General features: G+C 52.0%; 1 protein-coding gene across 1 annotated transcript; it reads right to left on the reverse strand.

Moving 5' to 3' along the window:
• Positions 1-7,972: 7,972 nt before the first annotated feature.
• LOC125547727 (uncharacterized) lies at positions 7,973-10,173 on the reverse strand. Its single transcript, XM_048711525.2, has 2 exons — positions 9,230-10,173; positions 7,973-8,379 (listed from the first exon to the last, which is right to left on the reverse strand). Exons 1-2 carry the CDS (start codon positions 10,065-10,067, stop codon positions 8,294-8,296), a joined length of 924 nt encoding a protein of 307 aa, XP_048567482.1. The 5' UTR covers positions 10,068-10,173; the 3' UTR covers positions 7,973-8,293.
• Between the last annotated feature and the right edge of the window lie 6,715 nt (positions 10,174-16,888).

Consider the following 16,888-nt stretch of genomic DNA (forward strand, 5'->3'; position numbering starts at 1 on the left):
GTCAGTGGGGTGAACCCATGAAATATTATATCCTTTGCAGTTGTGCATACAAGTCCGAATACGATCTCTATCTTGAAGTTCGGATAACAAGGAACCCACCTTGCAATGCCGAAGACAATCTGCGCGACGAACTCCTCGTCATTGAAGCCAGGTTCAGGGGCTACTGAGGGAGTCCTGGACTAAGGGGTCCTCGGGCGTCCGACCTGTTATCCATGGGCCGGACTGACGGGCTGTGAAGACATGAAGGCCGAAGACTATACCTGAGTCCGGATTGGACTCTCCTTGGCGTGGAAGGCAAGCTTGGCGACCGACTATGAAGATTCCTTCTTATGTAACCGACTCTATGTAAACCCTAGATCCCCCCGATGTCTATATAAACCGGAGGGGATAGTCCGGAAAGGGCACATTCACTACCATAGTCATATAGGCTAGGCTTTTAGGGTTTAGCCATCACAATCTCGTGGTAGATTAACTCTTGTAACAGCCATATTCATCAATATAAATCAAGCAGGATGTAGGGTATTACCTCCATAGAGAGGGCCCGAACCTGGGTAAACATTGTGTCCCTGTCTCCTGTTACCATCAATCCTAGATGCACAGTTCGGGACCCCCTACCCGAGATCCGCTGGTTTTGACACCGGCACTCGTCCCTTGGTTCGTACACCTTGTTGGAGAAGTTGACGAGGAGCTGCGAGTCACCCTTGATGGTGAGGCGCTTCACCCCCAAGGCTGCGACGGCCTTGAGGCCAGCGATCAACCCCTCGTACTCTGTGATGCTGTTGGAGACCTTCTCACCCCGCTAGAAGCAGAGCTGCATGGCGTAATATAGCTTGTCTTGGCTGGGCGAGATGAGCACAGCGCCAGCCCCTGCGCCTTGTTGTGCGAAAGCGCCATCGAAGTACATGACCCAGCCATCCGGTGCTTCATTTCCCAGCGAGAGGGATCGGTTCTCACCCGCTTCGGGATCTGGAGCGTCGGTCCATTCCGCCATGAAGTCGGCAAGCGCAGCTCCCTTGATAACCCTGGTCGTGCTGAACTCCAACTGAAATGCTTGTAGTTCAATGTTCCATTCAACAACTCTCCCTGCGGCATTGGGGCTCTGGAGCACCCTCTCCAGAGGGTAGGCTGAGACGACCTTAATTGGGTGGCCTTGGAAATAATGGCATAGCTTGCGTGAGGCCACTAGGAGCGCGAGCAAGAGCTTTTGCGGCATTGGGTACCGTGCCTGTGTGTCTCGTAGCACATTGCTGACAAAGTATACTGGGTGCTCGACGAGGACGGGAGCGTCAATGGAGCCTGTGTCCTCTGGAGGTTGTGGTCCCTCCTGAGGTGGGGGGACCTCAGGAGCCTGGTCGCCCATCTGGGCCTCCGCGGGCCCTTGAACGCCATCTTGTGGGGTGTGATCATTTGTGGGCATCGTCTTGGCCTTAGCGGCACCGTCTTGTGACTGTACCATTTCAGCTGGGGACGCGGTATTGTGCTGCGGGTTCTTGGCCCAGTGCTCCTCCCGAATCGCCACCAACGCCGCGCTGGCGGAGTGAGGCGTAGCGGCCAGATAGAGCACCAGAGGCTCAAGGGGGCGAGGTGCCACCATCACCGGTGGGCTGGTTAGGTATCTCTTGAGGTCTTGAAACGTCAGATCCGCCTCTAGGGTCCATTCAAACGGGCTTTTCTTCTTCATCAGCTTGAAGAACGGCAGAGTGTGCTCCCCTAGCTTAGAGATGAAGCGCCCTAGCGAGGTCACGCAGCCTGCAAGTTTCTGCATCTCCTTGAGAGTTTGTGGTGAGCTCATGTCCTCTATTGCCTTGACCTTCTCGGGGTTAGCCTCGATCCCTCTGTGAGAAACGAGGAAACCTAGTAGCTTGCCGGAGGGAACACCAAACACGCACTTCTCCGGGTTGAGCCGCAAATCCACTTGGCGCAAGCTAGCGAAGGTCTCCTCCAGGTCCTGAATCAGGGTTCTCGCCTCCCGAGATCTTACCACGATGTCGTCGATGTAGGCTTCAGCGTTTTTGCCGAGCTGCTGACACAGGGCGATGTGCATCAGCCGCTGGAAGGTCGCCCCGGCGTTGCGCAATCCGAACAGCATGCAGGTGTAGAAGTACACCCCGCACGGGGTTAGGAAGGTGGTCGTCTCCACATCCTCCACTGCCATCTTGATCTGGTGATAGCCCGAGAACGCGTCCAGGAAGCACAGTAGGTCGCACTCGGTGGTGGAGTCGATGACCTGGTCAATATGCGAAAGAGGGAACGGGTCTTGGGGACAAGCCTTGTTGAGGTTGGTGAAATCGACACACATGCGTTCCTTCCCGCCTTTCTTTGGCACGACAACGAGGTTTGCCAGCCACTCAGGGTACCGGACCTCACGAATGACACCTGCCGCCTCCAGCTTGCGAGTTTCCTGGACAATGAAGGACTGCTTCTCCGTGGACTGTCGCCACGCCTTTTGCTTCACAGGGCGCACATTGGAGCACAAACTTAGGTGATGCTCGATTACCCCCCTTGGGACCCCTACCAGTTGCTTGGGTTCCCAGGCGAATACCTCCTTGTTCGCGCACAAGAACTTTGCTAAGGCCTCCTCTTGACCCGGGTCGAGGCCGGTGCCTATGGTGAAGGTGGCCCCCAAGGATCTGCCTTCCTCGACCAACACTCGCTTCGTTTCGGCCCGGTCTTGAGTGAGCAGCTGCTTCTTCTTTGCCGGCGAAGCCTCCTTAGCCCCTGGGGTGGCTTCGCCGGCCGGGCGCACTGCCGTTGCGGCCCTGAATGTAAGCTTGAGGGCCGCCAGAGCTTCCTTGGTGTCTTTGGCCACGGTGAGGACGCCGCTGCTGCCCGGCATCTTCATGAGGTTGTAGGTCGGATGAGTCGCTTCCATGAACTGAGCCAGAGCATGGTATCCGAGGATGGCATTGTACGGAGGCCAATACGGGCGATGTCGAAGTCGACGAGATCGGTGCGGTAGTTGTCCCGGGTACCGAAGGTCACCGGGAGGCGTATCTGCCCCAAGGGGTTTGTGGACCCGCTGCCGACCCCGGAGAAAGGCTTGGTGGGGCGGAGCCGGCCGTACGGCACGTGAAGCAAGCCGAAAGCTTCCACGGAGAGCATGTTGAGGCCCGCTCTGCCGTCGATGAGGGTCTTTGTCATGGCGACGTTGCAGATGGTGGGCGTGCAGATCATCGGGAGTGCACCCGAGCCGGCCGTGGTAGTTGGGTGATCCCCTGAGTCGAAGGTGAGGTCGGACTTAGGCGCCGCCCATCCTGGAGGGGCTCCCCGATGCGCAGAGGCGGCGCCGATCTGGCAGAAAACTGCTTGGTGTGGCGGTCCGAGGGTGGCGCTTGCGAGCCGCCGAGGAGGGTCGCGACGGCGACAGGCGCCGGTGCCGTGAAGCGTGCGACGAAGAGGCCGCGTAGCTCCTCCAAAGAGGCCACAGAGGATCCTGGCAGATTGAGCAGCCAGGCGCGCGGCGCGCCAGTGAGGGCCATTGGGAACCAGTTGGCCATGACCTTGTCGTCGCCTCCAGCTTCCAAGACGGCCTCCTCGTATGCCAGTAGGAAGGTCGGCAGATCCGCCGCGCCGTTGTAGCGGGGCGGCATCTTTGGCTTGAACTTGTGCGGCCACTGCACCCGCCACAGGGCGGGGGTGAAGGCTCTGAGCCCCCTGGCGCCGCCAGGGTCGCTCGTCGATCCGGTCGGAGGAGCCGCGCTGGCCATGGGGACCGGTCGGAGAGGCGGAGCCGACGGAAGGATGGAACTTCGACGCACCCCTACCTGGCGCGTCAAATGTCAGATTACGGGTTCTGGCAAACCCTTGAGGTTCGAACACTAGGGTGCACACGAAGATGTCTCTCCTTCTAGCTCACGCTCTCGCAACAATCTCAAAGCCTAGCTCGCCGAACCCGAGGAGCAAAGGACACAAGAGTTTATATTGGTTCGGGCCACCGTTGCGGTGTAATACCATACTCCAGTGTGGTGTGGTGGATTGCCTCGTAGGCTGGGGATGAACAAGTACAAGGGAAGAACAGCCTCCTGAGGAGAGGTGTTGTTGAGCTCAATGAGCTTGTGTGGCTGGGGATGATCTGAATGATCCGTATCCAGATGATCCTCTCTAACTATGGTGGTGGCTAGCCCTATTTATAGAGGCCCGGGCCCTCTCCCCAAATATTAGCCGGGAAGGGATCCCACAACGGCCAGTTTGAAGGGGGACAACGAGTACAAGTTATCCTGACAAAAGGTGGTCTTCTCCTGCCAAAGGCTCTGGTAGTGACGCCGTCGTGGGCTCCGTGATGACCTCTATCTTGCCGGCCTGCTGGTCTTGGTCTTGTTGCACCGATATGGAAACCTTTGCCTGATGCCTCAGGACTCCTCGCCCGCGCCGGTCTCTTTAGCACCAAAGAGGAAACTGGCACTCTGCGCCCGCTGGCACCCGCCTGGCCTTGGTCGTCACGCCTCATGAGGTGCCCCTTGCCTTGATCTCTCCGCCCCTCGTGAGCCGGCCTAGTGAGGCTGCCCCTGAGGAGGTCCTGTGTCGTCCGCCTCGCGAGGCTTGGCCCCTCGCGAGGGTCTTGTGTGTTGGTTGATGAAGATGGGCCGTACCAGGCCGCTGGTGGAGCCACACCCTGGGCCGCAGGCAGGCAAGTCTGGGTACCCCCGTTCCCAGGATGCCGACAGCGCGCCCTGGTGGTTGTGCTCCCTTAGGAGCAGCCCCCAGGTGCTTCTTTGGCCTATTGGTTGTCTTCTGCTCCAAAAAAATCCGCAAAAAGTTTCGCTGCGTTTGGACTCCGTTTGGTATTGATTACCCGCGATGTAAAAAACATGCAAAAAATAGCAACTGGCACTTGGCACTATGTCAATAGGTTAGTACCAAAAAATGATATAAAATGACTATAAAATGATTATAAAACATCCAAGATTGACAATGTAACAGCATGGAACAATCAAAAATTATAGATACGTTGGAGTCGTATCAGGGGGCCGGCGGCCACCAGGGGAAAACCCTAGATGGGTTTTGGAGCGCCTCCCCACCGGGAACCTTGGCCCCCAAGGCAAAGAGGGTGGCTGCCCTAGGGAGCGCCCCACCCCTTATGGTTACGTGGGAAAGGGTGAGGGGACACATAGCCCCTTAGTGGGCTGGTTTCCCCCCTCCCCTTGGCCCATGCCCCCCCAACACTTGTAGTCCAATATATCAATCTTCACCTTCGGACCATTCCGGAGTTCCTCGTCACGTTCAGGATCTCATCCGGGACTCCGAACAACCTTCGGTAACCACCATAATGACCGAAGTATACTTATATCGTCACCAAACGTTAAGTGTGCAGACCCTGCGGGTTCGAGAACTATGTAGACATGGCTGAGACACCTCTACGGTCAATAATCAATAGCGGGGCCTAGATGCCCGTATTGGTTCCTACATATTCAACGAAGATCTTATCGGTCGAACCTCGATGTCAAGGATTCTGCTAATCCCGTATGCAGTTCCTTTGTCCATCGGTATGTTACTTGCCCGAGATTCGGTCGTCGGTATCTCCATACCAAGTTCAATCTCGTTACTGGCAAGTCTCTTTACTCGTTCTGTAATACAAGATCCCGTGACTAACACATTGGTCACATTGCTTGCAAGCTCATTGTGATGATGTATTATCGAGTGCGCCCTGAGATACCTCTCCGTCATACGGAGTGACAAATCCCAGTCTTGATCCATGCCAACTCAACAGACACCCTCGGAGATACCTGTAGAGCACCTTTATAGTCACCCAGTAATGTTGTGACGTTTGGTACACACAAGGTACTCCTCCGCCGTCAGTGAGTTGCATGATCTCATGGTCATAGGAACATATACTTGACATGCAGAAAAGGATAGCAATAAACTTGACAATATGCATTGGCTCCGAATCATGTCTTTGGTCAATAGTTGGGTTTCCCGGCTCCCGTGCTTGCTACCTTACGTTCGTCTGATCGGCTAGGGTAGTAAAGGGAGAACTACTGCGATTGTGTTTCTGGTTCGCACGGACAAACACCTCAGTAGAGAAAGCCGAAAACTGACTGTCATGATGAGGCGGGAGCTGGTTGATGTCTACTACACAACCTTCTTCTTGTAGACATTGTTGGGCCTCCAAGTGCAGAGGTTTGTAGGACAGTAGCAAATTTCCCTCAAGTGGATGACCTAAGGTTTATCAATCCGTGGGAGGCATAGGATGAAGATGGTCTCTCTCAAACAACCATGCAACCAAATAACAAGAGCCTCTTGTGTCCCCAACACACCCAATACAATGGTAAATTGTATAGGTGCACTAGTTCGGCGAATAGATGGTGATACAAGTGCAATATAGATGGTAGATATAGATTTTTGTAATCTGAAAATATAAAAACAGCAAGGTAGCAAGTGGTAAAAGTGAGCATAAACAGTATTGCAATGCGTTGAAACAAGGCCTAGGGCTCATACTTTCACTAGTGCAAGTTCTCTCAACAAGGATAACAATAATTAGATCATATAACTATCCCTGAACATGCAACAAAGAGTAACTCCAAAGTCACTAATAGCGAAGAACAAACGAAGAGATTATGGTAGGGTATGAAAGCCACCTCAAAGTTATTCTTTTTGATCGTTCTATTCAAGAGTCCGTACTAAAATAACATGAAGCTATTCTTTCTGTTCAATCTATCCTAGAGTTCGTACTAGAATAACACCTTAAGACACAAATCAACCAAAACCCTAATGTCACCTAGATACTCCAATGTCACCTCAAGTATCCGTGGGTATGATTATACGATTCTTTATTGAATGATTTAGCTTAATAAACTTTGTGATTGTTGTGAAGGGGCCCCGCTCAGCATTTTCGCCGAAAGGCCACGAAGTGTATCACTGTCATTGTAAGAGTTAGGGAGTGATGGTAATTCGAGGTGATCGTAGAAGCCTTCATCCCTAGGTTTTACAATTGATAGGGGAATTACGGAGAACCCTTAGTGAGGCCGGGTCCACGGGGAAACCCTTAATCATCATAGTTGTAACCTGCAGGGGGAAACTACGATGGTGGCGTGTGTGGCACGAAGTCTACCTAGAGTACATAGAACGTGTTCTGTACCCGGTCCGCCCAAAGTAAACTTCAAGAGTGGCTCAAGTATCCAGATAATACTATGTCGCTGCATAGGTTGCGTTAGAAACATACCAACAGAAATTCCAGACTCCCTGAGAACGCCTTACTCCTCTGTCAGTTTGCTTGTTATTTTTCCTACTATTTTTTATATCTGTTTAATTAAGTTTTTTACTTTAAGTTCACATTTCACCAAAACCAATATTCATCCTCCGCCCTTACTTTGCTTGGAGCCTATAATCACTTGCTGGTGCAATTTTGTAAGTCACCCGGGAGGCAAAACCCCAATTCATGTGCTCCCTATGGGATCTAGTTACTATCATCCTTTGCTATCTTTATTATTATTTGCTTTTAACCTTGTGGCTAGCAAGAACAAGGGGAGTGATGACCCCCCTTGCCTTTGTTGAGTGTTGCTACTTGTGATAGCTGTTGGATTTCTTCGAAGAGAAAGGGTGATGCAGTATAGTAACAGATAATATTTTCCTCAATTAAAATCAAGGTTCAGACCGCACGGTCCGGACGGATGCGGGCAGTTTGAGGATCCGTTTTGAAGATGCCCTTAGAAGACTATTAGAATTAGCTTCACTACCTAAGGGGATGTAATGGTCATATAGATCTGGGGCATTCCAGCTAGTTTTCCCTTTTAAAATGAAAATGTACATGTCACACATGTGTGATGGCATAGATAGAACGCATGGCTTATAAAGCGTACCTCACTGACAAAAGGAAGAGGAAATAAGGGGCAAAGTGGCTTTGTATTACATGTTAGGCCTAAGGGCTGTGTGTAAAATACCGTCTTTGGTTAAGGGCATTTTTTTTGCAAATATGCCATAGCAGTTATGAGTCAATCTGGTCCATACAACTAGCATCTAACAGCCTCCGCTCAGGTTTCCAAGATTCCACCGAATATGTGGTTTTCATGTGATATTGTCTAGTGTATACATATACGTCGTGATATATGCACACATACATCGTAACATTGATACACACATACATGATACATACTCGAATACTCCCCTAACCCCAGTTAGGAGAAATAAGTGGTTACATATGTCGCATCCATACACACTATACGGCTAAAAATGAAGTGAAACTCCCGTTTTGCTGCTTCATATATTACACGGGCGATGTATTCAAGCATGTAGATGCAGCTAGCCTAGCTTAGCTTATTCACTTGCTGCCTGTTCATGCCCGTAGGAATCGAAGCCCTCAAGATCCGAGACGGGTGGTGGATGCCAACGCCACCGCTTGCGCCCACACCTTGAGCCTCGCCTTCACGTCCACCGGATTCTCCCCTGGCAAAATCACAAGTTCGCAACACACGTTAATTTGACTATCGCGCATGCACATTTACACTGAAGCTCGTGTAAGAGTAACCGTGAGTAGAAATATAATAAACTCTAGGAAAGTCGTGGTAATCTTATAGCTCGACATATTTTTAGTTCTAAATATATCAATTTCTATCCATTTCCGCAACAAATAATCTGGGATTGAGGGAGTATTGTGTATGAGTGCATCTAAGGAAGTCACGCTAATCTTGTATACATGGGTGCATCTACGTTTATTTGATGTTCTTCAAAAATATATCTTCAACCCACCCACCAGGGATGGTTCTGGCGATGCAGATTAATTAAGATCAAACAGTATGCAAAGACATACTAGCAGTCTAGCACTACTAATTAACTATAACTAATCTGAGTGGAACGATTATGATGATGAGTACGGGGAGGGAGACGGGCTGATCGCGACTGGAGGCCTGAGCGTGGCGAAGGGTGAGTAGCCAGATCGACGTGCAAAGCGTCGCCGGATGGGGATGGCAACGCCGCCCGGTTGTCCTGGGAAAGGCACCAGCTACGGTTGGCCAGACTTAGTTATATTGGTACCACTAATCACCTAGAGTACGTCCAGAGAGCACTTGACGAGGGGCGCACATGATGGTAACAATAAATAAATTTTCATTGATGGAGTCGAGGGTGCCCTGCTTTTGACCCGTGGGAGACGAGGCCGGGCGAGCAGAGATGCTTGTCGTCGTCGGTGTGCCATGCCCGGCAAGGCAGGGTGGTGTGCATGCATGCAGATATATCTGCAGCTAGTGACCCGTGGAATTAATGCAGGTGCTGGGTGGTGTGTGTGATGGTGACGTACCGGCGCTGGGGCTGGAGATGGAGCAGCTGCCGGCGGTGGAGGGCGACTCGGCGCCGCTGCTGGCGTGGCTGTGGGTAGGGCTGCTGCCGGCGGAGAGGCCGTAGCATTGGATCTCTACGGTGCCGTCGGAGGGGAGCTCGAGGCCGAGGTCCCTGCACGCACGCACCTCCTCCATGTCCATCGCCACGCTGGCGGACGAGTGGTGGTGGTGCGGGGAGGAGGAGGCGCACGGGGACGAGGACCCGCCGGCCTGCTTCCCCACCACGACTACCACCGGGGTGTCGGCGTCGGGGGCGCCGCCGTTGCGCTCGTGCCAGCTCTTCTTCATCTCCCACGCGCGGTCCAGCCAGGCCTCCCGCGCCGCCCGCTCCCGCCGGACCACGCTGAAGCTGCTCCGCCGCGGCTGTGCCACCTCCGCCTGCGCCGACCCGCGCTGCAGAAGCCGCGCCCACTGCTCCTCGTTGTCGCTCCCGAAGTTCTTCTTCGTCTCCTCCACCGCCAGCCACGCGTGCGGCGGCGGCAGGGTCCGGGCCCCCTCGCAGCCGCCGTCGCGATGACGTCGGTCCTGCACGCCCGCGTCGACGACCTCCTGTCTCCTTGACAAGACCCCACGGCTGCCGCCCGAGCCGCTGCCCCCGTCGACGGCGAAGCGGGATACCCGCCTCCTCAACTCCCCCGCCCCGCCGGCACCGTCGTCTCCCCCGACGGCGAAGCGGGACACGCGCCTCCTCACCTCCAGCACCTCGTCACCGTCGTCGCCACTATCATCGCCGACAAGGTCATCCTCCTCCTCGTCAACGAAACGGGCAACAGGTGTCTCCCTGGTCATGGACGCCATGGCTAGCTATAGCTTCTAGGCTATACGCAAGAGCGGTAGAGCAGGTGAGTGACAATGCCGGGAGACCAATGGTTGGATGGGAAGCATGAGTTGTTGGACGGCCGGGTGTATATATAGACCGGACGGAGCTGTACGCTGCATGCTGCAATGGCGACGGGTGGCGCGACACACGCACACATATACTTCCTACAGTACATGATATGGGCGTGCATGTATGACGTCGGACACCGTCTAGCTGAATGGCATGGCATGGTTGCCGGGCATGTATGGCAAGCATATATCAGCAGTAACCTGTTGGATCAGGCAGTGTCCGTATAAGTCATGGAGATTGCTAGCCACAGCCACCCAATGAATATGGATATTAATAACCTTTGATTGATAATCGTGTACCTGAAATTTTCCCAGGGGCCAGGTCCCGCTTAAATTTTCAACGTTAGGTTGACGTGGAAACTCATGTTCCACTCTTCATGTCTCCCGCGAGAAAGGTGCTTGCCTGGCATTTGATCCCTCACATCTCACATTTTGGTTCCGCTTGAACGTATCTTGAAATGCTTTTGTGCAAAACTGCACCAATTTCGTCAAATTCATGAATTATTCAGTTGATTTTACTGAATCACAATTCATTGCCAGTGAGCAGTCAATTCCAAGTGAATTAACTAAAGCTTATCACGTGATCACCGCACACGAAATCATCTGATCTCCAGAAGCATTTCTACAGGCTACATCAGGGATAACGTTTGAAAGGGATGCCGGCATATCTGGATAAGATAGATCAAAGGGAGCAAAAATTCAACCGGCGAGCCCACGTCATGAAAAGCAAAAGCGCCAAGCGGACCACATGAGCACGAGCACGCCACGAGGGATCGATGGCTCCCGGGCGGAACGAACGGTGCGCGTGCGTGCACGCCGGAGGAGGAAGGACGATCGAGCCGCCGAGCCGGCCCCGCGGGAGCACGTGGCGCCTGGAGAAAAAGGCCCGGGAGACCAGGGCTGGCGTGGGGCCCGGAGGATGACTGGTGGCGGCACCGGAGTCGTGCCAGGTGGCTGGGGATAGAGGGGACGACCGGCGAGGGGTCGGTGTCCACGCGGTTAAGCTGCCGCGGCCAGAGGGGAGGAATTAGTGGGTTAATTTGCACAACCCATGGATGGCTGGCTACGGGTTCGATTAGATCACTTTGATTAGGGAAGGATGGGCTTAGACTAGGGGATGATTAGTTGTATTTTTAGGGGGGTAAGGGAGGATAATTAAGCATGATGTGTACCCTAAAGAACAGTAGAGCCCACTGTGAGGTGCGTGCGCAGTGCAGGGACACGCAAAGCTCTAAAGTTTTTTTTTCTTCTCTTTTTCTCACGGCTCCTCAAAGATTTAGGTTTCTTCTCCACCACCCCTCCTCCATCTGTACATCGCCAACATCCTCATGTTTTGTGTGACTATCGGTGGGGCTGTGCAGCAAATCTCAATTTAGTGGTACGAGATGTAGTTAACCCTGTCTTAATTGGGGTGTCGGTGTTGAAGATTGGTCCCCTGACTTCTTCTTCGGCCTTGATGTTGCATAGTCGAATTCGACACTAGATCGGGTGGACATATAGTTCTTTGTTGCCTGCGATTCGGCCCTTTTAGTGGTGGGGGGACTGTGGCGGTGGTGCTCAGTAAGGCCTCCTCCAACTTCGGTGGTACGTGTGCTCTCAGACCTAGGGACAAATATAGTGGGCAAGTTTGCCTTTCTATATATGGAAGTAGGGGCAGTTGGCTGTTTTTTTGTCACGCTGGTGGTGCTTCAACAGTAACAACGACGATTCGGTTAATATGTTGACTCAGATAAACATCTAGGTGTGATCAATCTAGTGTTGCCTTCTTCTTTGGGTCTAGAATCCTTTGGGTCGAACCCACTCCCAGCTCTGGTAGAGATCAGTGACTTCGCGGCTACCTACATTGATACTACTTTCTCCCACGGTGATGCCTTGGAACTCCAACGGCAAAAACATTGTCGCGACATCGACATGTGTGGAGTGAAGAGGATGGAAAACTCTCATTTCTCAGAATCACCAAATTTGGAGTGGCATTTATCAAATTAACCCTTAATACATCGCTCTAGCACCTTCAGGCAAAAAAAAAGGCATGCGTCGTGAGGAGGGCAGAGCACACCGCGGAAAGGGTGCAAATATGCTTGACCTTAAGCTGAGTTGGCATTTGCAAGATTATGAAAAATTGTTTGCTAAAGTAGCTTTTTTAGAGAAGACACAAAAAGGACATCCTGTACCTGATAAATATCGAGGGAAATAGTAGCCATTGTAATGAAAAGACAACCAGGCCCAAAACGACTAGCAAAATATAAATTTACAATGAAAACAATAATTATTATTTTTCTATCTTTGCTTGTACACTGCACTTTGAAGCTTGAAAATACATTGAACCAACAGTAAGGCAAAGGTCTTGCCATAACAGCCTTTGAAGACTGCAATAGTCACTCGTCACTAGAAACAAAGATCTAGTAACCGCTGAAAAACACGTCGGTTGGGGCATCACCTCATGCAGCCGAGGCTTGCAAACCTTCACTACCAATCTACTGGGTTAAAGAAATTGTGCCATGTGGTAAAACAAATTGAAAGAAGATGTGGAAGTCATCGTCCTAAGAGTTAACAAACCTCTTTACATGCTTGACACACCAACAGTCAATTTAAAGAGAGCCAACAAATACATCAACTCCTACCCCGGCTCACAGACCATTCATTGCTGTTGAATCGAATGGTGTCGAGGTAAGGGAAGTCTAGAGCGACATTATTCCAACGCGTCATCCCCGCCACCACCTTGCTGATACCATCAGAAAAGAAAGACCTACTGAAACCAAAAAACAACGAACGAGACGGATCCCGGCTTCACTAGGTGTTGACAAGACTGTTGGACAGGAGGGAATAGGGAACTGAGACGGCATGGTGGAGTGGAGACTCGGCGGCTAGGGTTGGGAAGGGAGCCGTTTGCCCAACGAGTGTCGTTCTATACACATCCGTAATTCATCGCGACGGGACGAAACATGTCACGTTTTCCACACGTTGCTTAACTCCGTTTTGAAAGAGACAAATACGTTGTGTTAACTGGTGCGTGCTAATCTCAGGAAGCACACGTCTACGCGGGAACGCCGCGATATTTGAACAGTGTTTTGATGTATCTCGGCAGCTGCTCATGTCCTGGCACTGCATGGACAACGTGCAAGCTTCCAAGGAGGCCGTGTACTCGTGGTAGACCGCGCCCATTCCCCTCGGCTTCTGGGGTCAGCTGATGTATCGCCTTGCCTTGTGTCGGAGAGCCGACGGCTCCGTGTTGGCATGTACGTACATCGGCCATGCTTTCCGCCGAATTGACCGTGTCTGCTGCGCGTGTGTACATCATCATAACCTGTAGCACACATGCTACTGGTTGCAGGGAAAAGGGCTTGTACCGCCAGTGCAAGTAGGAAATGGTTGAGCGACACCTGTGGAAAGAACGGCCGAGCTAAGCAAAGGTGCCAAAAGGGCGACAGATGCCGCGTAGGCAGCGTCATGCAGCTCGACTGTTCCTTTTTTTTTCCTAGAAACATCCAACGCAGATATTCTTTTTCTTTATTAGGATAACTTTCAATCTATTCATCAACTGTCAAGTTAGTATAAAGAACAGAAGAAATAAAAAAACATCTAGATCTGTAGGCCACCTAGCTATGACTACTAGCACTGCAGCGAGCCAAAGGCGCGCCGTCGTCTTCACCCCTCCCTCATCGGAGCCGGGCAAATCTTGTTGTAGTAGATAGTCAGAAAATTGTCGTGTCAAGGCCTCATAAGACAAGCGCACCAGAACAATAACCGTTGCTCATGAAGAGAAGTTTAGATAAGAAGGATCCAACCTGTAGACACAGGAACACACAGACGAACGAAGACATGATCCACTCGGATCCAACGAAGACAACGCCGACCGAATCCCGCGAGATCCACCGGAGACAAACCTCTACAAGCCCTCCGACGATACTAGAAACACCACCGAAACGGGGACTAGAAGGGGAGAACCTTATTACATCTTCAGAGAGCCGCCGCCGCCTCACCTCTCTGAACAAGAAACAAACCTTAACAATACTCAAAGAGCATAAAAAATGGAGCTCTCCCGCCGACAAGGGCCGGTATCCACCACACCTCAATGGTCCTAAGGCCACAGGAGAGGAGATTGACCGGCGGCAACACCAGCGGGAGGCACGAGAAACCCTACCCAAAGCGTCCTCTTTCTACCCTCCCCCCCAACGTAGATATTCTGCTCTTATATATCCATCAAACGGTCCAGACATTTTTTAAGTCCTCAGCATGGATATCCATATTTAGTCTAAGACGTACGGACGTCTGAAATCCCTCGGTTTGGCCTCAAATTGAAATGGCAAAGAAAAAGATGACTCCGGGGAACTTCTCAGGAGCCAAATAGTGTGGTACATCGGCGGATACCACTCTGACGTGCCACCACGACAAGGGATCTGGCGATGGTAGGACCTCAGGCTCGAATCCACGACAGTGGAGACACACGTGATCGTCGTGTGCCGTCCTGAGCAATCGCCTCGATGATGCACGTCGTTGGGCCCATCCTCCTACACAATGGCCTCCGTGGTGAAGAAGGAGCCTGCCTCCGAGGACGGTGACATCAACCGGCAAGATGGTTTTGGCTCGTCAAAGGAGACATCCCTGTGTTGGGAAATGTTGCATGGAAAACAAATTTTTTCTATGCACACGCAAGATCTAACCATGGAGATGCATATCAACGAGAGGGGAGAGTGTGTCTACGTACCCTCGTAGACCGTAAGCGGAAGCGTTTGTTAACGTGGTTTATGTAGTGGAACTTCTTCGCGCTCCAACCGATCAAGTACCGAACGTACATCACCTCCGCGTTCAGCACACATTTAGCTCGGTGATGTCTTCCGCCTTCTTGATCCAGCAAGACGGCGAGGTAGTGGATCAGTTCCAGCAGCACGACGGTGTGGTGACGGTGATGGTGAAGCTATCACCGAAGGGCTTCGCCTAAGCAATACGAAAATATGACCGAGGGTGTAAACGGTGGAGGGGGGCACCGCACACGGCTAAGACAATGTTTTGTTCTTGCTAGGCGCCCCCTCCGACATATATATAGGTGGGGGAGAGGGGAGAGGCCAAGGGACGCCCCAAGTAGGGCCGAATCCTACTTGAGGACTTCCCTAAGCCGCCCCCTTCCATATATGAGTGCGGGAGGAAGGCAAGAGGAGGAGGCGCCCCCACTTTCCTTTCTCTCACGAGGAGGGGAAGGCAGGAGGGGCCACCCCTCCCCTTTCCTTCCCCTAGGGCTGGCCAGCTATGTAGAGGGGCGCACCAGCTCCCTAGTGGGCTGCTATGTCCCCTCCTTTGGCCCATTAAGACCATACACTTATCAGGGGTGTCTGGAACCTCTTCCGGTGACCCGATGACTACCTGGTGCACTCCAAAACTATTCATGTGTCCGAATACCATCGTCCTATATATCAATATTTACCTCTCGACCATTTCAAGACTCCTCGTCATTTCTGTGATCTCATCCGGGACTCTGAACAACATTTGGTCACTGTCGGTGTCAAAACCGGCGGATCTCGGATAGGGGGTCCCGAACTGTGCGTCGAAGGCGGATGGTAACAGGAGGCGGGGGACACGATGTTTACCCAGGTTTGGGCCCTCTCGATGGAGGTAATACCCTACTTCCTGCTTGATTGATCTTGATGATATGAGTATTACAAGAGTTGATCTACCACGAGATCGTAGAGGCTAAACCCTAGAAGCTAGCCTATGGTATGATTGTTGTTGTCCTACGGACTAAACCCTCCGGTTTATATAGACACTGGAGGGGGCTAGGGTTACACAGAGTCAGTTACAAGGGAGGAGATCTACATATCCGTATTGCCAAGATTGCCTTCCACGCCAAGGAAAGTCCCATCCGGACACGGGACGAAGTATTCAATCTTGTATCTTTATAGTCCAACAGTCCGGCCAAAAGATATAGTCTGGCTGTCTAGAGACTCCCTAATCCAGGACTCCCTCAGTAGCCCTGAACCAGGCTTCAATGACGATGAGTCCGGCGCGCAGATTTGTCTTCGGCATTGCAAGGCTGGTTCTTCCTCCGAATACTCCATAGAAGATTTTGAACACAAAGATAGTGTCCGGCTCTGCAAAACATGTTCCACATACCACCATAGAGAGAATAATATCTCCACAAATCTAATACGCTGACACGTTTAGAAGCATGACATCATGCCATGGCCCGGTCATTATTCGAACATTTTTCTCAACCAGCACTGCACATATTGCGAGGCGGTTTTCTTGATGCGTCTTGTCGAAGCAGAGATCATGTCCCCCTTATTACGGGATTCTCATCAATACGGACGTGGGTAACCCAATCGTGCCCGTTGGTATGACACCTTGATTTTAGGCAAGTCCCAAATGGCCACGAGGAGGACGCTTGATATTCACCCTCTTTATAAAGAGGCCAAGGCCTGTCATTTTTTCCCTCTCGTACTCAATCGAATCCTTCCCCCGCCTCGAGTTCCAACACCCTAGGCTCAGGTCAGGAGCTTCGGACCTTCAACCATGTCCGGATCCAACCTTCAAGGTCGGTGGATGCCTTCCTCTATCACAGAGGAAGACATCAAGAAGCTAAGAGAGGCCAGGTATTTGACCTTCGAAATCTCGCATAGGCTGCTTGCTAGAGGGCAGGTCATTCCCACTCCCAAATCCGGCGAGAGCGTGGTATTCATCTCTCACTTCCTCCGAGGGCTAGGCCTCGCTCTGGATCCCTTTGTTAGGGGGCTCATGTT

The sequence above is a fragment of the Triticum urartu genome, chromosome 1A (assembly GCF_056163025.1).
Source record: "Triticum urartu cultivar PI428250 chromosome 1A, HENAU_Tu73, whole genome shotgun sequence".
Taxonomy (NCBI): Eukaryota; Viridiplantae; Streptophyta; class Magnoliopsida; order Poales; family Poaceae; genus Triticum; species Triticum urartu.